At 41.2% G+C, this 25,000-nt stretch overlaps 2 protein-coding genes across 7 annotated transcripts in view; one reads left to right on the top strand and one right to left on the bottom strand.

Moving 5' to 3' along the window:
- The window catches only part of svilc (supervillin c), a 35,702-nt gene extending 27,365 nt beyond the window's left edge, over positions 1-8,337 (top strand). For 5 of the 6 annotated variants that reach the window (XM_081711616.1, XM_035528912.2, XM_035528908.2 and 2 more), the window contains exons 21-30: positions 1-120; positions 372-666; positions 1,144-1,359; positions 1,569-1,776; positions 2,300-2,433; positions 2,540-2,695; positions 5,085-5,213; positions 6,739-6,842; positions 6,995-7,153; positions 8,156-8,337. The exon at positions 1-120 is cut by the window's left edge and continues 31 nt beyond it. In XM_081711616.1, the coding sequence (XP_081567742.1) occupies positions 1-120; positions 372-666; positions 1,144-1,359; positions 1,569-1,776; positions 2,300-2,433; positions 2,540-2,695; positions 5,085-5,213; positions 6,739-6,842; positions 6,995-7,153; positions 8,156-8,176 (1,542 nt within the window). In that variant the 3' untranslated portion in view covers positions 8,177-8,337. Of the gene's footprint in view, positions 121-371; positions 667-1,143; positions 1,360-1,568; positions 1,777-2,299; positions 2,434-2,539; positions 2,696-5,084; positions 5,214-6,738; positions 6,843-6,994; positions 7,154-7,565 lie in introns of all 6 variants that reach the window. The other variant, XM_035528920.2, reaches the window with a different exon arrangement.
- A 3,116-nt stretch (positions 8,338-11,453) lies between these two features.
- On the bottom strand, positions 11,454-17,646 carry tmem98 (transmembrane protein 98). Its single transcript, XM_027028282.3, has 7 exons — positions 17,509-17,646; positions 14,255-14,441; positions 14,043-14,174; positions 13,906-13,939; positions 13,672-13,787; positions 12,888-12,947; positions 11,454-11,951 (listed from the first exon to the last, which is right to left on the bottom strand). The coding sequence occupies exons 2-7, from the start codon at positions 14,383-14,385 to the stop codon at positions 11,762-11,764; spliced, it is 663 nt and encodes a 220-aa protein (XP_026884083.2). The 5' UTR covers positions 14,386-14,441; positions 17,509-17,646; the 3' UTR covers positions 11,454-11,761.
- Positions 17,647-25,000: the final 7,354 nt, after the last annotated feature.

The following is a 25,000-nucleotide window of genomic DNA, read 5'->3' as shown; positions in this document are numbered from 1 at the left end:
TTTGGCTGTGTCTTTGAGATGACTGAGACAGTTCTCTTCAAGCTGAAGTTTGCTGATTGGTCTGAGCAGAGGGGCGGGAACCAGGAGCACACTACTGCTCCCATCCATGGGGTGGTGCAGGTGAGCTGGTGAGCGCATGCTTTCAGTAATGGGCAAGAATACACATGGACCAGTGCGCCGTCGATGTAAGCAGAAAATGTTGTCCATAGTATGTGTGTTCAAGTCATACATGACACAGTAGTTCATCTCTGAAAAACGTGTCATACATGACACATTAGGTCATGACCCTTCACACACACCTGTGACCTCTGCAGTGCTGCCTGAAAGAACAGTGGTGAGTTGTAATGGTTGGTCTCTCTTCATCCCCCCAGACTCCTCTTCCTGCAACTTGTCCTTCTGCTGAGTGGTCATGTGACGCCAAAGCCCTGCTTGCTGGAAGGTGTGTCACAGGGGCGGGGGCTATCTTTCTGGACGGTGTAGATATGCAGAGAGGCCGTGACACGGTCACCCTTAGCGACGGTCGTCAGGCGGTGCTCAGCACTGTTTCTGTGGAGAGTTGGCGTGTTGGTAAGGGAGAGGAGCGGAGAATGTCTCCAGAGAGCACTGGACAGCTGCACCACGCCGCAACATACGCTGTGCGCTGGACATACCGGCTTAGTGCCACGGGTGAGTGTGTGTGTGAGTGGGCGCTTTGTGGGTGTGTGTGGGTGGGTGAGGTGTGTGTTAAAACATATTCTATGTAGAAGATTGTTTAAAAGAAGTTGTATGTTAACAAACAGTAGTTTTTCAGTATTCAATTAACAATTTAAAGCTTCTGTAAGTAGTTTATTAAAAAGCCCCGTTCAGCTAACCAGCCTTTATACTTTAATAGATGTCATAAATGCAAACCCTGAGAGGTGAAAAGATTCTGTCACTATTTAATCAGCAGCTAGGGAGGGGCATAGGAAAAGGTTTGATAGCTTTAAAATACTGAAAATACATTAGACAAGATTTATCTGCATATGTTCATCTGTGTGTGTGTGTGTGTGTGTGTGTGTGTGTGCGGGTCTGTGCGTGTGTGTGTGTGTGTGTGCATATGTGTGTGTGTGTGTGTGTGTGTGCATATGTGTGTGTGTGTGTGTGTGTGTGTGTGTGTGTAAACAGTCGATCAGATTGCCACTGGGGACTTCCTGGAGAAGTCTGCACTGTTCATCTGGCAGGGACGCCACTCGCAGGTCGAGGGGCAGGACTTGTCTTCACAACTGACCAATAAGAATGAGCCTCAAGAGATTGTAACAGAGGGGGAGGAGCCAGCATGCTTTTTGCAGCTGTTCCAGGGAGGGCTGGTAATACACAGGGAGAAGAGCAGTAACCGTGCAGGTGAGTAGGCCCCGCCCCTAACAATAAACCACTTAGACATTATACAGCCTTAACAGACTTCTCTGTTAGCATGTGAAGACAGTGTAATGTTAAGATCTTAACAGAAAGTACAAATTCAATGTCCTCAAAAACGCGCGTGTGTGTGTGTGTGTGCGGGTCTGTGTGTGTGTGTGTGTGTGTGTGTTTGATTGCGCGCGTGTTGTTTTCAGGAGGCTGGCGTCTGTTCTGTGTGAGAGGCGCTGTGTGTGTGGAGGCCAGCCTGTTGGAGGTGGTGTGCTGTACCTCCAGCCTCCGCTCCCGTGGCTGTCTGCTCCTCCTCAACAGTCAGCAGGGGGCGCTGTTTCTGTGGCATGGCTGCAAGTCCCCTGCTAGTGCACGTCAGGTTGCCAAGCACACCGTCCAACAGCTCACACACACGTAAGAGTCGCACCTCACGCTCACGCTTAAGAGCAAATTACAGTGCTATGTAAAGCTGAAGCTTCATAAGTGCCAAACTGAGAGAGAAACATTTTTTGTCTTTATTACTTACTTACATGACTCTCGGCTAATGGAAAAAGCTGTCAGGCACGTCCATCCTGGGGACCATGTCCCTGTCCAAAATAGAGGGCAGATGGGGCCTTGCTGAACTGTATAGGTGCTGTAGATGTTACCGTGTGCCTCGTGTCTCTGGCAGCGGTAAAGGTTCTGGAGTAGAGAGCAGGTCCACCAATCCTACAACCTTCTCAGGTCTTTAGTTCATTGCTGTTGTTAATTGTGTTGACCTTTGATTTAAAGCCTAACGGATCAGACGTCAGGATGTAAAGTGTGCCGTCTTAGAAGAGACTCGTTTCACTCTTTTATTGTGTTTTTAAAAAAAATTGATACACATCAGGAATGTGTGGAGGGCTGTTGTCCATTATGTCTAATTTGCATGATTTTAAATATGATGAATATGTATTAGGCACCCTCCTGAGATGGGGCTGACGAGTGGCCACGGTCTGATTATTAAAGAGGTGGAAGAAGGTGGGGAATCATCAGACTTCTGGGACGCTATTGGGCCACCAGACAGGAAGTCCTACGACTGCATGCTACAAGGTAGCCCTCTGAAATGTGTTGCGTTATGGCGCAGATGAACTGAGATCCGTCTGGCCATCACCAGTCCAGTCGGGTGTCTCGATGTGTCCTGCGTGTGTCTGTTCAGATCCTGGCAGGTACAACTTCACCCCGCGCCTGTATCACCTGAGTGCTCGAGCAGGAACCTTCAAAGGGGAGGAGCTTCTGAGCCGGTCACGTGCACCTGGGGTTGTCATGGCGATGCCATTTCATCAGCAGTGTTTATACTGTGTGCCACAGCCAGGTGAGAGAGACTGAGCTGCTCATGAGCACCACACAGTAAACACGTTCAGCACGTTGTCACCTGTTCATGATTTTGCAGTGAATACACGCATATAAAATGTAAACAATTGCAGTATTTTGGATAGTACACACACTTTATAGTAATGCACACACTTTATAATAACACACACACTTTATAGTAATGCACACACTTTATAATAATACACACACTTTATAGTAATGCACACTTTATAGTAATACACACTTTATAATAATACACACACTTTATAGTAATGCACACTTTATAGTAATACACACTTTATAATAATACACACACTTTATAATAATACACACACTTTATAGTAATACACACACTTTATAATAATACACACACTTTATAGTAATACACACTTTATAATAATACACACACTTTATAGTAATGCACACTTTATAGTAATACACACTTTATAATAATACACACACTTTATAATAATACACACACTTTATAGTAATGCACACTATAATAATACACACACTTTATAGTAATGCACACTATAATAATACACACACTTTATAATAATACACACACTTTATAGTAATGCACACACTTTATAATAATACACACACTTTATAGTAATGCACACACTTTATAATAATACACACACTTTATAGTAATGCACACACTTTATAATAATACACACACTTTATAGTAATGCACACACTTTATAATAATACACACACTTTATAGTAATACACTTTATAATACACACACTTTATAGTAATGCACACAATTTATAATAATACACACACTTTATAGTAATACACACTTTATAATAATACACACACTTTATAGTAATACACACTTTATAATAATACACACACTTTATAGTAATACACACTTTATAGTAATGCACACACTATAGTAATACACACTTTATAATACACACACTTTATAGTAATACACACTTTATAATAATACACACACTTTATAGTAATGCACACACTTTATAATAATACACACACTTTATAGCAATGCACACACTTTATAGTAATACACAATTTATAATAATACACACACTTTATAGTAATACACACTTTATAATAATACACACACTTTATAGTAATACACACTTTATAATAATACACACACTTTATAGTAATACACACTTTATAATAATACACACACTTTATAGTAATACACACTTTATAGTAATACACACTTTATAGTAATGCACACACTATAGTAATACACACTTTATAATAATACACACACTTTATAGTAATACACACTTTATAATAATACACACACTTTATAGTAATGCACACACTTTATAATAATACACACACTTTATAGTAATACACACTTTATAATAATACACACACTTTATAGTAATACACACTATAGTAATGCACACACTTTATAATAACACACACACTTTATAGTAATACACACTTTATAATAACACACACACTTTATAGTAATACACACTTTATAATAATACACACACTTTATAGTAATGTACACACTTTATAATAATACAATTTATAATAATACACACTATAGTAATACACACTTTATAATAATACATACACTTTATAATAATACACACTTTATAGTAATGCACACACTTTATAATAACACACACACTTTATAGTAATACACACTTTATAATAATACACACACTTTATAGTAATGTACACACTTTATAATAATACAATTTATAATAATACACACACTTTATAGTAAAACACACTTTATAATAATACACACATTTTATAATCATACACACACTTTCATATTGGCCCTTGTAAGCCTAAATCACTCTCAATCTCTCTCTCTCTCGCTTTAAAATAATACACATAACACTTTAAAATGTAACACATTGTATAATAGTACACACATTTTAGAATAGTACACCCCTTTATAATACACACTTTATAGTAATACACTTTATAATAATACACACACTTTGTAATAATACAAACACTTTAATATAATACACATTTTATAATGGTACACACACTTTATAATAGTACACATACTTTATAATAGTATACACACTTTAAAATAATACACACATTTTATAATAATACACACTTTATAATAGTACACACACTTTATGATAATACACACATTTTATAATCGTACACACACTTTCATATTGGCCCTTGTAAGCCTAAATCAGTCTCACTCTCTCTCTCTCGCTTTACATTGGAGGCTTAAATAAAAAATATCTCTCTCTCTCTCTCTCACGCTCTCTCGCTCTCTCTCTCCCTCTCTCTCTCCCTCTCTGTCTCTCTCTCACTCTCTCTCTCTTTCTCTCCCTCTCTCTCTCTCTCCCTCCCTCTGTCTCTCTCTTTCTCCCTCTCTCTCATCTCTCATTCCCTTTCTCCACCTCTCTCTCCTGTAGCTCTGTTCTTGTTGGATAACTCTCTGGAGGTGTACCTGTGGCAAAGCAATGCCATGGTGGACTCACAGCGCCCCCACTGGAACAGGGAGAGAAAATGCGCCATGCAGACTGTCCTTCAGTACTGCAGAGGTGAGAGAGAGAGAGAGACGGAGACGTGTGTGTGTAATACAGACGTGTAATACACGTGTGTGTGTGTGTAATACAGACGTAATGATCGCACTTGTGTGTAATACATGATCACGTGTGTGTGTGTAATACAGACGTGTAATACACGTGTGTGTGTAATACAGACGTAATGATCGCACATGTGTGTAATACATGATCACGTGTGTGTAATACAGACGTGTAATACACGTGTGTGTGTGTAATACAGACGTAATGATCGCACTTGTGTGTAATACATGATCACGTGTGTGTGTGTAATACAGACGTGTAATACACGTGTGTGTGTAATACAGACGTAATGATCGCACATGTGTGTAATACATGATCACGTGTGTGTGTGTAATACAGACGTGTAATACACGTGTGTGTGTAATACAGATGTAATGATCGCACGTGTGTGTAATACATGATCACGTGTGTGTGTAATACAGACGTAATGATCGCGCGTGTATGTAATACAGACGTAATCACGCGTCTTTGTAATAGACGTAAAGATCACGTATGTGTGTAATACAGACGTAATGATCACGCGTGTGTGTGTAATACATCACGTGTGTGTGTGTAATACATGATCATGCGTGTGTAATACAGACGTAATGATCATGCGTGTGTGTAATACAGATGTAATGATTACGCATGTGTGTAATACAGATGTAATGATCACGCGGGTGTGTGTAATGATCATGTGTGTGTGTAATACAGATATAATAATCATGCGTGCGTGTAATACAGACGTAATGATCGCATGTGTGTGTAATACAGACGTAATGATCACGTGTGTGTAATACAGACGTAATGATCCCGCGTGTAATACAGATGTAATGATCACGCGTGTGTGTAATACAGATGTAATGATCACGCGTGTGTACAACAGACATAATGATCACGCGTTTTTGTAATAGACGTAATGATCACGTATGTGTGTAATACAGACGTAATGATCACGCGTGTGTGTGTAATACATGATCACGCGTGTGTAATACAGATGTAATGATCATGCATATGTGTAATACAGATGTAATGATCACGCGTGTGTGTAATACAGACATAATGATAACGTGGGTGTGTTTAATACATGATCATGTGTGTGTGTGTAATACAGATGTAATGATCGCGCGCGTGTGTGTAATACAGATGTAATGATCACGCGAGTGTGTGTAATACAGATGTAATGATCACGCGGGTGTGTGTAATACATGATCATGTGTGTGTGTGTAATACAGATATAATAATCATGCGTGCGTGTAATACAGACGTAATGATCGCGTGTGTGTAATACAGACATAATGATCACGTGGGTGTGTGTAATACATGATCATGTGTGTGTGTGTAATACAGACGTAATGATCACGCGGGTGTGTGTAATACATGATCATGTGTGTGTGTGTAATACAGATGTAATGATCGCGCGCGTGTGTAATACAGATGTAATGATCACGCGGGTGTGTGTAATACAGACGTAATGATCACGTGGGTGTGTGTAATACAGACAGAAACCCCACGAGGCCTCCTGCTGCTTACCTCATCAAGGAAGGGGCGGAGCCTCTAACCTTCACTAATGTCTTCCCTTCCTGGGAGAAACCAGCCACAGAGGTCAGTAAGACTTCATCGTCATTACTATGACAACCACCACTTATATGTTCACCATTAGGGTCACAATCAGGGTCATCATTGTCTGAATATGAGTTTATATGAACAAAACTGAAGTGTTTGTCTGTGTGTGTGTGTGTGTGTGTGTGTTACAGCATGCCTCATCTGTGCAGAAGACACTGATATTAGTGCAGGACGCTCTGGAGTTGCTTGGGGAAACTCACCTCAGTGTCCAGGACCTGCTGAAGAGACCAGAGGGAGTGGACGCCCAGGACGTCCAGGTGGGCTCATACCTGTCAGAGCAGGATGTCCAGGTGAGTCTCTATTAGTTTAATACTCACCTTAGTGTAATATGTGGTATTCTTATAAACACAATTACTCACCTTAGTGTGTGTATTCACTTATAAACAGACTCACTGTAATGTAATGTGTGGTATTCTTACAAACACTCACTGTAGTGTAATGTGTGTAAATCTTATGGGCTGTACAGTTAAATGTGTCTAAATCCTTTATTTGGTTACAGTGGCACAAGGCCTTATTACCCAGACAGAACATGGTGGACAGACCTGGATCTGTTTTCTTTGGTTTACCAAGTGTGTGTGTGTGTCAGAGAGGATGATATTTCTTTTGTTTCTAGATGAGTCGGTCAGTAGTTCTCTGTTCTCTTTACTGTAAAGGAGATCAAAATGCTTTTTTAAAATTAATTTAATTTGTTTTTTGTTTCAGGTGATTTTGTGAATAAACAACTCTGTCAACTCTGCAACAACTAAACCTGACGAAGAGCAAGGGACTGTATTGAACTAGGCTTAGAAACACTACTGAACAGGACTACTGAAAGAGGACTACTGAAACAGTACTGAAACAGTACTACTGAAGCAGGACAACTGAAACAGTACTAAGGCAGGACTACTGAAAGAGGACTACTGGAACAGGACTACTGAAACAGTACTACTGAAGCAGGACAACTGAAACAGTACTGAAGCAGGACTACTGAAACAGGACTACTGGAACAGAACTGAAGCAGGACTACTGAAACTGGACTATTTTAAACATCCCTGTAATCAACAACAAAAAAATATTTTACATAGAACATTTGGTATTGACTAAAAAGGTTTAATGTTTAATGTTCTTCTAATATGTAAAACCTAGCAACCAATTTGTGTGTGTGTGTGTGTGTGTGTGTGTGTGTGTCTGTAGGTCATTTGAGTGTGGCCATTAATGCATATCCACTGGTTTTGGCTGTCTCTCTCTCTCTCTCTCCCTCTCCCTCTCTCTCTCTCTCTCTCTCTCTCTCTCTCTCTCGTTTCTTGCTCCAGCTACAGGGTAAACGTGAATGAAATGAGATTGCGTGCTTATTTTTCTCAACCTGGAAATGAATCAGGAACCTGAAAATCAACCTGGAAATGGATCTGATGGATCTTAATTCATGTTTAACAGACATAATATAAATTCAATTCAATAAATTAAACCTTCAATAAATTCAATTCCATACACTCAATTTACTCCATGAAACTTTAATGTAGCATCACATATGAATTAGGAAGGCAGTGGTTCGACCACACGCAAAAACCACAACAAACAGAAAGATCAAGACATCAGCCCCCAACGTTTGCCCAGTTGGTCAGCTGGTGTCACATGATCAGTCGTACTGAACTCTGACCTGGGGAAATGCTTTAAGCTTCATAGGCATAACAAACAACACCACACTGTTACGAAGTCAAAATTGAAGTACGTGTGACAAATGTAATAACTGTGTGTGTGTGTGTGTGTGGTGGTTACACTGATGACAGCTGAAGGGGTAGTTGGTGCTTTAATGAGTTTTTGGTGTGTTGTCAGTAGTTACGGTGTAAGGTTTATATATATAACTACAAACTGATGTGTTTAATATACATTAACTGTAGTATTAAGTAGTATTATTTGGAATGGTTAAAACATTTTTAGTGCCTGTGCTAATTTCTGGCTTACTGTGTGTGTGGGTGTGAGAGAGAGAGAGAGAGAGAGAGAGAGAGAGAGAGGGTGTGATTAGTGTGGTTAATGTGAGATTTAAATTAAATTGATCTGACCCAGGTCCATAATTAGAACCCACTGATGTTAGATGGATATAGAGAACTGTGTGTGTGTTAATTTAATTAGTTTCAGTGGTCCAGTGTTGAATGGTTTGATGATCCAGTACCGTGGGTGTATCAGTACAATCCAGTACAATTGGTTCATCAAAACAGCTAAAAACAAAAACATTTATAAATACTGAACATATCAAAACTCTATATATCACACATTTACTATAAATCTGTACTGTGTATACACACATTCAGTATATCTGTGCTGAAGATAAAAATTAATACAGTGATACATTTTTGCATGTACTGAAGTTGGTGTACTGAAGGTCCTGTACTGAAGCTGGACTACTGAAGCTGGTGTACTGATGCTGGTGTACTGAAGCTGGTTTACTAATGCTCCTGTACTGAAGCTGGTATACTGAAACTGGAGTACTGAAGCTGGAGTTCTGATGTTGGTGTACTGAAGCTAGTTTACTGATGCTCCTGTACTGAAGCTGGAGTACTGAAGCTGGCGTACTGAAGCTCCTGTACTGAAGCTGGAGTACTGAAGCTGGTGTACTGAAGCTGGTTTACTGATGCTCCTGTACTGAAGCTGGAATACTGAAGCTGGAGTACTGAAGCTGGTGTACTGAAGCTGGCGTACTGAAGCTCCTGTATTGAAGCTGGAGTACTGAAGCTCCTGTACTGAAGCTGACGTACTGAAGCTCCTGTACTTTGAAGGAAACTTCACTGAACTTTTGCCTTAAGTCTAAAATAACGAGAGCAGCTAAAATAAAAGCTCTTAATATGCATATGAATTTATATATGAAAAAGTGTTTCCCTCCTGCCTGATATCTTATTTTTTTGCATGTTTATCACACTAACATTTATTTAAGTGCGACAAACATGCAAAAAAATCAGATCATCAAACAAATGTAAATATTAGACAACAATAACACAAGTAAACAGAAAATGCAGTTTTTAAATGAAGGTTTTTATTATTAAGGGAAAAAAATCCAAACCTACATGGCCCTGTGTGAAAAAGTGATTGCCCCCCTGTTAAAACAAATTAACTGTGGTTTATCACATCTTTGGAAAGCTGAGTTCAATTTCTCTAGCCACACCCAGACCTGATTACTGCCACACCTGTTCTCAATCAGGAAATCACTTAAATAGGGCCTGCCTGACAAAGTGAAGTAGACCAAAAGATCCTCAAAAACTAGACAGCATGCTGCGATCAAAAGAAATTCAGGAACAAATGAGATACAAAGTAACTGAGATCTATCAGTCTGGAAAAGGTTCTAAAGCCATTTCTGAAGCTTTGGGACTCCAGCGAACCACAGCCAGAGACCTTATCCACAAATGGCCAAAACATAGAACAGTGGTGAACCTTCCCAGGAGTGGCCGGCCCACCAAAATTACCCCAAGAGCGCAGCGATGACTCATCCAAGAGGTCACAAAAGACCCCACAGCAACATCCAAAGAACTGCAGGCCTCACTTGGCTCAGTTAAGGTCAGCGTTCATGACTCCACCATGAGAGACTGGGCAGAAATGGCCTGCATGGCAGAGTTCCAAGACAAAAACCACTGCTGAGCAAAAAGAACATAAAGGCTCGTCTCAGTTTTGCCAGAAAACATCTTGATGATCCCCGAACTTTTGGGGAAAATACTGACGAGACAAAAGTTGAAATTTTTGGAAAGGTGTATGTCCCATTACATCTGGTGTAAAAGTAACACAGCATTTCAGAAAAGGACCATCATACCAACAGTAGAATATGGTGGTGGTAGTGTGATGGTCTGGGGCTGTTTTTCTGCTTTAGACTTGCTGTGGTAAATGGAACCATGAATTCTGCTGTCTACTAAAAAATCCTGAAGGAGAATATCTGGCCATCTGTTTGTGACTTCAAGCTGAAGTGCACTTGGGTTCTGCAGCAGGACAATGATCCAAAACACACCAGCAAGTCCACCTCTGAATGGCTTAAGATCCTTCATTTAAAAACTGCATTTTATGTTTACTTGTGCTATCTTTGTCTAATATTTACATTTGTTTGGTGATCTGAAACATTTAAGTGTGACAAACATGCAAAAAAATAAGATATCAGGAAGGGGGCAAACACTTTTTCACACCACTGTGTGTGTGTATATAATATGAATATACATGAGTATATGAAGTAGATATCTAATTGTGATTGCCATTGTAACAGAAGCAAGAGAAAGTGGTTGTGTGTGCTGCCATGATATCCTTTTCCATGCAATGCTGTGCGATTTAGTCACATACGCCTTGCATGTATGTGTGTGTATATATGTGAGTGTATGTATATACGTGTGTGTATATGTGAGTGTATGTGTGCGTGTGTATATATATATATGTGTATATGAGAGTGTAGGTATATACATGTGTGTATACGTGTGTGTGTCTATATATGAGAGTGTAAGTATATACATAAGTTTGTGTGTGTGTGTGTATGAGAGTGTAGGTATATACGCATGTTTGTGTATGTGTGTGAGAGTGTAGGTATATACGCATGTTTGTGTATGTGTGTGTGTGTATGAGAGTGTATGTATATACGCATGTTTGTGTATGTGTGTGTGTGTATGAGTGTATGTATATACGCATGTTTGTGTATGTGTGTGTGTGTATGAGAGTGTATGTATATACGCATGTTTGTGTATGTGTGTGTGTGAGAGTGTAGGTATATACGCATGTTTGTGTATGTGTGTGTGTGTATGAGAGTGTTTGTATATACGCATGTTTGTGTGTGTGTGTGTGTATATGTGTGTGTGTGTGTGTGTGTGTGTGTGTGTGTGTGTGTGTATATGTGTGTGTGTGTGTGTGTGTGTGTGTATATGTGTGTGTGTGTGTGTGTGTGTGTGTGTGTGTGTGTGTCAGATAGCCTGCTCTCTCTCGGGCAGCCCTCTCTCAGGTTCAGAGGCCAGGGCTGCCTCCCTCAGCACGACCATGTGATCCTCGGCTGCGTGCAGTGATTGGTCAATCCAGTCGAGGCTGCCAGACATGTGGCAGGCGTTCCGGGTCACCAGCACCAAGTGGCTGACCGACAGCAGCAAGGCGGTGGCCCTAATGGGACAATATTCAGCAAACGCCGTCCGCTGAGTGAATGCAATAATGTATCTGGGTATCGCACACCATGGCATCTTTAAATCAGACAAATCTAGAGCTAACAGTGATTGTAATGTTAATGACACATTAGTAATGTTACTGACAGTGTTAATAATATTAATGACAGTTACAGTAATGCTAATGACAATGTTAGTAATGTTTATGACACATTAGTAATGTTAATGACAGTGATTGTAATGTTAATGACAGTTACAGTAATGTTAATGACAATGTTAGTAATGTTAATGACAGTTATAGTAATGTTAGTGACAGTTAGTAATGCTAATAACAGTTAATGACAGTAATGTTAATTACAACCAGCATCATTTCAGAAGCAGAATGTGGCCCCAGATGTGTGTTGATATGTGTTCAGATGTGTTGTGTGTTGATGTGTTCAGATGTGTTGTGTGCTATGTCTTCAGATGTGTGTTGATATGTTCAGATAAATGTTGATGTGTTCAGATGTGTCTTGATATGTGTATTGATATGTGTTTGTGTTCAGTTGTGCATTAATGTGTGTTGATGTGTTTGTGTGTTCAGATGTGTAATGTGTGTTATGTGTTTTTGTTCAGATGTGTGTTGAGGTGTTGATATGTGTGCTGATGTGTTCAGATGTATGTTGATGTGTTCAGATGTGTGTTGATATGTGTTCAGATGTGTGTTGTGTTTATATGTGCTTAGATGTGTATTGATATGTGTTCAAGATGTATGCTATGTGTTGATATGTGTTCAGATGGGTGTTGATATTTGTTCAGATGTGTTGTGTTTATATGTGCTCAGATATGTTGAATATGTGCTCAGATATGTGTTGAGCAGCTTTGACATTGCTAATGTAGCAGACCTCAGCACATGCAGTACAGGTCAGAGGTCAGCAGCGAGGGTTCAGGTAGTTACCGGGCATCAAGCAGGATGGGGTCCAGTGGGGGATACATGGACCGCACCACATCGTCCACCCTGGGAAGTCATGGGTACTTATTTTATTAACATTTATTTTTAATTCTCCACAGCATAATAATCTCCTTGATTCACAAATGGGCTTCAAAGCACAATACAGTTCAATGGTTTAGAAGCAACGCTAATATGAAAATTGTAGTTTTTCAGTTACAGATAACAGTGTTAATTAACACAAGAAACATGAAACAAAAGATTTTCAACACACTGATATTTAATTTCCCCCTTCTTAAATTCTACACCCACCAAAATATTCTCCTCTAACAGGCTGACATCAGAACTGGGGAACATGTGAATTTACACATTTATCCAGATCTTCCTTTGGCCAATCCTGTCATAATTACTAAAACCTTAATCTAAGAGGATCAATCCCATTAATCTCTGCATTTTCAAAACATCCTCTACAAACAGGGATTCCCACTTTAATTGTAAGCAGAGTCTCAGGCTGTCCGGTATTCCCTATACAGGCTGGACTGATGAGGGATCCAGAGGTTCCTGATGACAGTTTTCCATAGAACACACACTGCTATTTCTGTTGTAGGGGTGTTCTGGATTGTTCTCCTGTTGGCTAGCTAACATCTACCCAAATGCTCTCGGTTTGACAGATAATACTCATTACAGCAAATCACTTTTGTAAACACAGAAAAACTGGAGATTAATCATCTCCATAGTATCCATTTCTATGAATATGACAGTAATCAAGTTTTGTTGTTTTTTATTTGTATACCTCGGGCTTATGCGTTTGGCCACTGTGATGATGTCACTAAGGCTGGTCGGAGCCTTCACCTTTGCTCCAGAGCCCATCGTCATGGCAACCAGTTTCTCTGTCAGGGTGTGACAAATCTGTATGCAAGCAAAACCATTATCTGAATAAAGCAGTCAGGAAGCAGCCAATCTGAAGTACAACTGAGGCGTGACACACGCGTGATTACCGTGGCCTCTTGGGTGGAGGCAAAATTACCTTCAGGATGGAGATACAATGAGAGACTAACCCTCTGGGGAAGAGACAGACAGAGAGCGTTAGGCAATCACAGATCTGAGGAAAAGCCTCGTCTATAATTATCATCGAGGCCCCCGGAGGCGATGAAGTGGACGTACGAGGCGTCCTCGATCCACTCCTCGTTGTCCAGGATGGCCTCTATGTGCGGGTTGGTAATGACCACGTCGTCTAGCTCCATCTCTGAGGGCTCACTCTGGGTCTCCATAGCTCCTATCAGATCCACCGTGGGTCTGAGGTGGGGGTCAGGTCAAAGTCAGGTCACCTCGCGTCTTCCCATGATCCACCGCAGTGAGTGTACTCGCGTACTCACCTGGAGCCGAGATGGCGCAGCATGGCAGGTGGACGACAGTAGCGATGGCGACACACCACAAGCAGCGCTACCAACGAGGCCAGGAAGATGGAAGCCAGCACCCCGATGGCCACCATCACCACCGTCTCCATGACGACTGCGAGCTCGGACGCTTTAGCGGGTGTGGAGGGCTGAGATCAGAGTTCATCTAAGGGAACAGTGGTTGGCTTTACTACACGCAGCAAGTCAATGATGAAGAGGTTTTTTTTCCTAAGGTGCAAGTACACTAATAAGAAATTCTATCCAAAAAAGGAACAGACACATCAAATCTACGCTTGTTCCAACATATTTTAAAGGACAGTAATCTGTTTCAGAAGACTGACTCAGTGAAGATCAAGAAGAGAGAAACCCTGCAGACTATAAACAAACAGCCAAAGGCCGTGAACCAGCAGTCGCAAAGCTGACGTCCTCGGCAGGTTCTCTTGGGGTACGGTGCAAAACTGCTCCAAGATTTGGAACTTGAAACCTTTCAGGTGTTTTTGATCTTTTGGAGCATCATAATGGCAGGTGGAGTCTGAAACCATCACACTGCACTTCTTGTGTCTGAATTATAAAGATCACAATGATTCGCCATTTGTCTGGATTATGAAGATTTATCACAACAATTTCGTCACTTCTCTGGATTATAAAGATCTACCACAATGATTTAATCTCAGTAGAATAGCTTTAGAAGAGTCTGCTTGAATACTGTGTCCTAAAAACAAGCAAACCATTTGCCAAAATGTCAGTGTTGGCCTTTAAACACACAAACAAGGGAGAAAAATCTAAAAAATAAACACACAGGTCTTAATCAAACACATATCATAACTAACAAACACGTTGTGATCTATGTGTTAGCCCCTGTGGGTCATGGACTAGTCAAGTAACTGCTTTCAGATAAAGGTAAGAAGTAATTATTCCATAAGCACTATTGTCTTTATTTGAAAGATCTGTGTTGCATCAAAGTATATTTTAGAAAGCAGTTGAAAACAAATGTGTGTGTGTGTGTGTGTGTGTGTGTGTGTGTGTGTGTGTGTGTGTGTGTGTGTGAGAGAGAGAGAGAGTGACGTAGTGAAGGTGGGGTATTTGTGCTTTTGAGTTGATCAGGGCTACGCCTAGCACACCTTTGGTAATTATTAAGCTTCCTCACAGTCCTGGTGTTTGCTGGTGTGTGTACAGACTCTACACACACTGAACAGCGTGTAGTGTGTGCCGTACATGCCGTACAACTCCACCTAATCAGACACTTTAAGAGACCCCTATGATTTGACTCAGTGCGGCAGATGGTTTAGTGCCATTTCTAACATATTTCTGCTATGTGTTTGAGTACGCTGCTGAAGGCGTGGGCAGCTCACGTGAAAGGTTGCTGACCCGTTACTCTGGTAATGCGTAGCCTTGACAAAGAACAGCCAGCTCACATGGACGTGTGCCTCGTCTTGTCGTTTTTAGGAGGCCGTTTGAGCCCACCAGACAAATGGGCAAATTAGAGGTGAGCCGTTATTTACATGTACAAATTTACATTCACTGACCATGTTTTTGAAAGAGAGACATATGCCACAGAACTGCAGTTTATGAAGACTTGCTGCTTTACTTATTTACGAAATCAGGACGGTATCGTAATGTTGTTGTTGTTTAAATCGGATGTATTGGAGTGGTTCTGACTGTGCGATCCTGGGGGTCCTGGTCCGTCACACGTCTACCACCCGGACCGTGTTTTCCTCCAGAACCACACACCCCGCCTCACAGTCCATAGGGACAGAACCACACACCCCGCTTCACACTCCAGAACCACACACCCCGCCTCACACTCCATAGGGACAGAAGTCGTGATGATGGGCTTCCTTATCTCCCTGGAGTCAAGACCATGAGGCACAAAGAATTTCAACTATGCGCATTTCAGCACACAGCTGCCCCCACAAAGCCCCCACCAGACACCCGCGTGCACTACTGCATAAATGTACACGACCGACACCAAACGCGTGGAAGACCACGCTGCGTACCTCCTTGTGACGCTGATGTAAGGGTGCACAACTCACTGCGCTTGGAGACTCTTTAATTACTTTGTTCAGAAGGTCACGGAGTGATGACCTCCGGTTGTGTGCAGTTGGTTTTGTGTAAGTCGCATAGCTGGTAACTTTTACTACAGAGTAAAATGTATAAGCTCATGCATCTGTCTGGAAGGGCCTTTATATGGGCCGTTCTTGAGTGTTTGTAAATGCGTGTGCTTTTTGTGGCCTACTGCTACTCCAGCTGAAGAACTAACCATTGCAGCAGTCTTCGTAAACACTTCAGACACTTTTTTCTGAAACCCCTGCTTTTCCATGAGGAAATAAGCCTCAATTACCATAATCATCTGATTAATTTCGGAGACCCCTGTGACACCCACTGCCACGTGTTTACGTGAACACACAACATCAGATTAGCTGTGAGTTTGTGTGAGGGATAGAACGGTGTTTTATGTAATTTGCTCGGTTGTTTATCACGATGTATGTTACGTTAATGCTTTAAACATAACTGTTGAAAACAAGACAAGGACGCACCCAGGTCCAGTTCAGAACGTTTAGCTGGAGCCTCCTAAGGAGAGATATCGACGTGAGAATCGCGATGATTTCTTCTACCCTACAACAGTCTGTGATATTTAAAGCTCAGCACTGTGTCTTTCCATAAGCGATTATACTAATTCAGTCGACTATCTTTTGCGCGCTCTCTCTCTCTCTATGTGTGTGTGTGTTTGTGTGTGTGTGAGAGAGAGAGAGAGAGAGAGAGAGAGAGAGTAAAAGCACCCATCTATAGAAAGTTTTAAATGATTTCTCCGTCCTGGCACACAGCGCGCAGGTCTGAGGTGCAGAGCCAACACCCGATATCCGACCGCTCCGTAACTTTAACCAAACGAAACTGCACAGATGTGCAGATGTCAACCGCATTCACGCCCGGTGCGCTGGGACGTGCCGTGTTAGGATCGTGGAACAAACACCACAGCCGACTGGGCCACGAGAACCGCCCACGCCCTCCACACTAGTGTCAGGGTGGCATCTTTATAAAAACACCTCAGCTGGTTTCATTCTTATAATGAGGCTCACAGTTTCTTCCATTAGTTTAAAAGCCCACGTGTGCACACTCTAACAGTAGTTACAGCTTTCACGTGCATTTGAAAACATGTTTTCACAACATTATAAGACATTTCTACACCTTGGAGAGTGCGCGCATTACCTTTGCGGTTGGGTCTCACGTCTTACCTGTACTCGCTCATCTCCGTTTGATCCGCGAAACAAAGCCCTTGCTGGCGCGTGCGGGTGGAGACGGCGCGGAGAGCTCCAAAATGGGAGCGCGCACGCGGGGCTCCTTCCGCGAGCGGCCGCGCCTGGTGAGGTGGACACGAGCGAACTCCGCTCCCTGCTGCTGCGCGCGGGAGCAGCGCGCTGTGCCGCCAGGTGTCATGAGCGAGCGAGAATAGCGTGCCTCGGGTAGACTCACGAGCCTTTACACCATCAATTACGCTATGCTCATCGTCAAACTCTCGTGCTTGTTTTGTGTCTGCCAGCTTTAAAGAACAAATTACATTCTTTTCTCTGATTTGGAAAAAATGACTCTCACGTCTCCCCTCTTTATTTGATGTTTCTTAAGTTTAAAGCGTGCAACTAATAGTTCAGTAGAATGTAAGAAATCTATGCTACCTGAACAGCCACTGGGACATTTGCAAATAATATAAACAAACAAACAAACAAAACAAAACACCTCAAACAAATAACAAACAGGTAGTGGGACTGAAACCATCCATGTCTGCATCTGTCAGAAGTTCCACTAATGACACTTTGGCCCCTGCGTGTGTTACTGTAGGGTTTGTAGGGTTGGTGTGTGTTACTGGAGGGTTTGTAGGGTTGGTGTGTGTTACTGGAGGGTTTGTAGACTTGGTGTGTGTTACTGAAGGGTTTATAGGGTTGGTGTGTGTTACTGGAGGGTTTGTAGGGTTGGTGTGTGTTACTGGAGGGTTTGTAGGGTTGGTGTGTGTGTTACTGGAGGGTTTGTAGGGTTGGTGTGTGTTACTGGAGGGTTTGTAGGGTTGGTGTGTGTTACTGGAGGGTTTGTAGGGTTGGTTACACACACACACACACACACACACACACACACACACACACACACACACACACACACACACACACTTTTGTATTTGACACATACGGACTGAACTATATAAATGTTTTTAATATGAACCAATAACATAATGCATCAAATAACCATATTATTGGAACCATATTATTATTCTTTTTAATTGGTGTATATGGCATATGTCATTTTTATACCATTTTAGAGTCATTTTGCTTATATGGATAGTGATAGTAAAATAAGCCCCCAAAAGGACAAATGCAACGATGATTTAGAAACAAAGTACGTTTCGCCCTACAATCTTTAAAAGGAGAGTGAATCCTGTGGAGATCAGAGCACTGCTCTCACTGTTCTAGTTTTAGTCATAAACAGAGTATCACCCTGTTTTAAAGGATTTGAAGACCCCCCAAATGAAGGTATTTCAGTGGCCATTGGCTGTGTTTTGTGGTTTGTATGCAAACATACACGAAATGTTGATCACAGGCCTAATAAGTGAATCATCTTTACAGTACATCTGGCTTCCAGAGATTCGAGATTAGTGAGTGCCTGTGAGAATCAGAATTACCCTATTACCCAATTAACAGATACCAGCGTTCAAACCCGACGCACTGGGAGCACAGCGGCTGCTTCCAAACCACGCTTACATATGGCAGCAAACTGCAGTGAACCATGGGACACGCGCACTCAACAGAGCCGACTGCAAGTGGACTTCTGTAATAATAACTGCAGTCAGGGAGGACAAATGTCATTTAATGGCAATTTCACTAACACTCATAAAAATGCAGGTGCCATCTGGAACCAAAGAAGATTCCTTGTAACGGTCCCTCACACAAGCCAGTCCTGGTTGCCAGAAGAACCGTGCAGTGAACTTATTCTTTAAATAATTATTTTGGTTAGTGCCACAAAGAAAAATATTTGGAAAAGAAATTGCATAAAAGATATAAAATATGCTACTCAATTCAACAAGTTGAGTGTAATGATATGCAGTCAAGAAAGCTTGACTGAATTAAAGGTTTCTTTCAGATAGCAGCGTTGAGTGGAGATGGCAGGTTATGAGCAGAGTTTCTCCTGAAAAGCCCCGCAGCCTGTGTTAGGGCGAGAATGAGCTGGAGTGAAGCGCATAGCACGAACAATTGAAGAAGCACTGGGGCATGAGCTAACGGGAGGATGAGAGAGGGAGGGAGCGAGAGAGAGAGAGAAAGAGAGAGAGAGGGGGAGCATGGGCGAAATGAGAAAGTTTGAAGCAGGTGAGAGGAGTGTGGGGTGATCTCTGAACTCTGGTGGAGTGTAATGCACAGGGCTGTCTCAGAGCCGAGACAGCTAGAGCAGACAAATAAACGAGATGGAGGGAGGGAGGGAGCGAGAGGGAGAGGGAGGGAGGGAGGGAGAGAGAAGGGGAGGGAGAGAGAGAGAGGGAGGGAGGAGAGAGAGAGGGGGAGGAGAGAGAAGGGGAGAGAGAGAGAGAGAGAGAGAGAGAGAGGGGGAGAGAGACCAGAGTTTAGCTATAGACAAGAGCAGACAGATATATTAGAACAGAACCTGTGATACTGTGGTACTTGTATGTGGTACTGTCTTCTTGACAGTGAAAGATTTGAAAACACATGTGAAGCTTTTGCACAAAAATACAAAATCTGGTCACACATTTCAATGACACACAAACACATACAAACGTCTTATTTGTCAAAATATCCAATACATGTTATTATTTGTTTTGGATTCTTTTATCCAAAACAACTTACAATTATGACTGAGTACAACTTGAGTAATTGAGGGTTAAGGGTCAACTTGGCAGTGGTGGGACTTGAACTGGCATCTTTCTAATTATCATAATAATAATAAAAGTGTGTATACTGTATATATATACTATACGTACACACATTACAGTATATAGACACTGTACAGGGTGTATACTGTATATATACACTATACGTACACACATTACAGTATATAGACACTGTACAGGGTGTATACTGTATATATACACTATACGTACACACATTACAGTATATAGACACTGTACAGGGTGTATACTGTATATATACACTATACGTACACACATTACAGTATATAGACACTGTACAGGGTGTATACTGTATATATACACTATACGTACACACATTACAGTATATAGACACTGTACAGGGTGTATACTGTATATATACACTATACGTACACACATTACAGTATATAGACACTGTACAGGGTGTATACTGTATATATACACTATACGTACACACATTACAGTATATAGACACTGTACAGGGTGTATACTGTATATATACACTATACGTACACACATTACAGTATATAGACACTGTACAGGGTGTATACTGTATATATACACTATACGTACACACATTACAGTATATAGACACTGTACAGGGTGTATACTGTATATGTTGGTATTTATTGCTTTGTTCTTCATCTGTATTTGTGTGTTACTTCTGTTTATCTGTAAATTCTTCTGCAATACAATATTATTTTGTCCTGTCAATAAAGACAAATGCATTTGAAGTGTTTCGATCTGTGTCTGGTCCCAGTGCCGCATGCTGTGTGTTGCGTGGGACAAGCTTGTGTAATCACATGACCTACAGGAAGTGCTTGGTCAATGGTTGAGCTACAGGGTACCCAATGAAGAGTGTGTGCTTGTGTGAGTGTGTATCTGTTTGTGTGTGTGGGGGGGGGCGGGAGTTGCCTTGAGAGATTTTGATTTTACCGGGTTTACAGTATAAACCACATAAAGCGTTTATGGTGAAGTTTCATCATGAGAGGACCAGAACTGCGTGGTCTTTACTTCCCGATGTTTTATTGGTTGTTGGCCAACTGCATGTGTAATCTCTGTAGTTACCACTGCTTACATGCACTCATGCGGGGTAATTAGCCTGTCGCTGGTGTGTGTGTGGTACGGACTCCCCTCACACGCCCTGATGATGTACTGACCTGCTTTCCTCTGAATAAACGTTACAGCCACCATGGCTCACTGAGCTGTCGTGGAAACTACTTCTGTTCAGGAAATAAAGTCTGCCACCTTCAACCAGCAACAAACAGCTGTTCTGAGTACTTGTGATTAGTTAACACTCTCTTTCTGAATACTTGTTATTGATTAACACACTCTTGCGAGTACTTGTGATTGGTCAACACTCTGTTCTGAGTACTTTTAATTGGTTAACACGGTTTATTTTCATTAACACAGCAGTGGTTCAGTTTTTTCACATTTTCTCGTGTTCTTGTACTCTGAAGTCAGAGTCATTATACTTAATAAGACCTAGTGATGTAATGATAGACACTTTTTCCTCAGTGAAGAAAGAGATTGCTGAGAGAAATGACTATGCAGTCCTAGCCAAATGAACATTACTGTGATGGCCTCTTATGCCATGTATAATAATGAGTGAATAGCAAATTTACAGCAGAATGTAGAACACTTGTGGTGCTCACAGTATGGGGGGATATGTGTGTGTGTGTGTGTGTGTGTTGGTCTTGGGGCTTAGTGATAGTTGAAGGCAGACAGACTGTATTCAGACACAAACTTAATTCTCCTGTGTGTTGTCCATTTCAGGAGCTGCTCCTCTCAATATCCTGGCATGTATGTGTGTTTGTCTGTGTGTGTGTGCCCTGTTGCATGAAGAGATAGTGTGTGTCCAGATCGACAAATCTTGTCTGGGATGTGATAGCGCAGTAGATAATCAACTCTGAGCAGGTACTGCTGATACACACACATACATACTCACTCACGTTCTAATGCAGGGAATACACATGCACACACATGCGTGCACACACACACACACACACACACACACTACTGCAGGGATGCATGTATGCAAGCATACACACAAACACACACACACACATCAGTTACATGGCATCAACTATATTGTATATACACAAATATTTTACAAAAAAGCTTCAATGTAACTCTCAAAAAAGAAACATTGTAGGTACAAAGAAAAATATTTCACAGCTGTTTTTAAATATTTTTTTTTTTAACAAAGCTCCACTGAGAATGCATGAGAGAGAGAGAGAGAATTGGTACAGGAATTGGTGAATGTTGCATATCTTTACAAAATGTAAAAGTTTTTTAAAAGTTGTAAAATCTATAGGTATAGAACTGTGGCATTAAAGTGTAGTTTCTAGTGTTTAGTTACTTCAGGATATTGCAAAGTCAGTAGAATGCAGTCTAGTGACTGGAACCGAAGCTCTTTAAAATAACTGTGGTGTCTGAAAGTTATGATCAAAACTGCATTTACGAATATGTTCAGATTGCTGTAGAATACCCCCCCCCCAGTGTCTGATCTTCTCCCCAGTGTTTAATCTTCTCCCTAGTGTCTGATCTTCTCCCCAGTGTCTGATCTTCTCCCCAGTGTTTGATCTTCTCCCCAGTGTCTGATCTTCTCCCCAGTGTCTGATCTTCTCCCCAGTGTTTGATCTTTACTCCAGTGTCTGATCTTCTCTCGTGTGTCTGATCTTCTGTCATGTATCTGACCTTTAATCTTGGGTCTGATCTTCTCTCATGTTTCAGCGTAGATCAGGAAGTGGGGAGAGCAGCGGATTAAACACGACCTCACGACCTCTCTTCACTGTCGCCTTTAGAAAGGCAGGAGAGGCCTGCATGTCTCGGCACGGTACCTGCCTCGCGCTTGGTCTGTCTGCACGTTTATGTCTGAGAGCTTTAATTCACCCATTATTTTCTATTCTCCTATGTGGCAGAGTCTGGCTGATGACGTGCGTAAACAGAGCATAAAGGAAGAGGAAAATCCAATTACTGGTCTGCCTGTTATCGTGTGTGTGAACACCACTTAAACTTAATCTCATAATAATAATATTAATCATTATTAGTATAATAAGTAAATAAGTTTATTTATATAGCACCTTTCACAGACTCAAGGTCACTCTACAATAACAATAAAGATGATGAAAAAATAGAGAAAAGTTGTGATGTGAACGAGGAAACAGAAGAGACGAATGTTGACAGGCCCTTACCTGCAGTCTGTATGGATTTTTAAGCTCACAGTGTATAATTGTGATGTGTAACCATGTGGGCGAACTATTGTGTAAATATGGAAATACTGACCCAGCTACTCACTGCATAATCACTGTAACGCTGCTGCTGGCCCGAGTGCCGCAGAGCGCGGGACAGGACGCACACACTCCCGTGACAACGTGAAACATTTAATGACATAAAACACACACAACAAGGGTGGCACTCACATTTCACACTGACGGAAAACATGACTGTACGCTAAACGTTAAACACACATTAACATACGATTACACAAAACCCTGTACGGCTAGAACAAACAGGGCTGACGCAGATGGAGCGACAATGACCAACATAGGGAGCACACACAGGGGTTTAAATAGACACCAGACATTAATGTTCAACCCTGCACACGTGTGTGCAATCCCGGGGGCGTGGTTACAAAAACCAACACGGCACATGTGGATCCCCCTGCACGCGGAGCGCCGGATCACGTGACTTATGGTGGAGGAGCAGTCCCTGACACACTGTAAACTCTCATTATACTCACATTACACTCACATTACACTCACATTATACTCACATTACACTCACATTACACTCACATTATACTCACATTACACTCACATTTGACTCACATGGCACATATGCAGGTGGTCAAATTTATACTCACATTACATTCACATTTATACTCACATTACACTCACATTTATACTCACATTATACTCACACTGCACTCACATTTATACACCACATTATACTCACATTATACTCACTATATACTCACATTACACTCACATTTATATTCACATTACACTCACATTTGACTCACATTACACTCACATTTGACTCACATGGCACATATGCAGGTGGTCAAATTTATACTCACATTACACTCACATTATACTCACATTTATATTCACATTACACTCACATTTATACTCACTGTATACTCCCTGTATACTCACATTACACTCACATTATGCTCACATTTATACACCACATTATACTCAATGTATACTCACATTACATTCACATTATACTCACATTACTCTCACATTATACTCAAATTTATATTCACTGTATACTCACATTACACTCACATTACACTCACTGTATAGTCACATTTATACTCACTGTATACTCACATTACACTCACTGTATTAGTCACATTAATACTCACTGTATACTCACTTGTACACTCACATTACACTCACTGTAAACTCACTGTATAGTCACATTACACTCACTGAATACTCTCTAATAAACCTTTCTGTCTAGTATAGTCTCACAGTTACTAATATGTAAGGATTTAAAAATCAATACAGCTGAACATAATGATGGATAGTTTGTGTTTCGGTAACTTTCACTGTCAGCTTTTCTTAATTTCAATAAATTAACAAATTTGTATAATTTCTTAATTTCTATAAAATCCCATTAAACATTGTGTGTGTAGTGGTGTGTAACCTGTAGGGTGTTGGCAGACTGTCATGTGTGCTGGTGATCAGATAGCAAGCACAAGTTTCCTAATAACACTTTATTTATAGATCAAAAGTCATAGGAGTACTAGCAGTGATTGATGAAATATGAACTCAACATGAAAGAGCTCATGACAGGTCACCTGTACATACACACACACACACACACTC

This window comes from Electrophorus electricus, chromosome 3 (assembly GCF_041902795.1).
Source record: "Electrophorus electricus isolate QZ-2024a chromosome 3, ASM4190279v1, whole genome shotgun sequence".
NCBI classification, from domain to species: Eukaryota; Metazoa; Chordata; class Actinopteri; order Gymnotiformes; family Gymnotidae; genus Electrophorus; species Electrophorus electricus.
The sequence above is the reverse complement of the archived record's forward strand: the minus strand, read 5'-3'. Positions and strand labels throughout refer to the sequence as shown.

Excerpts from the sequence above, each read along its gene's own strand:
- tmem98 (XM_027028282.3), bottom strand. The coding sequence starts at position 14,385 with ATGGAGACGGTGGTGATGGTGGCCATCGGGGTGCTGGCTTCCATCTTC. Across the intron at positions 14,175-14,254 it reads CTGCGCCATCTCGGCTCCAG|ACCCACGGTGGATCTGATAG; the intron begins GTGAGTACGCGA and ends CCCCCACCTCAG. Across the intron at positions 12,948-13,671 it reads GCCAAACGCATAAGCCCGAG|GGTGGACGATGTGGTGCGGT; the intron begins GTATACAAATAA and ends ATGACTTCCCAG.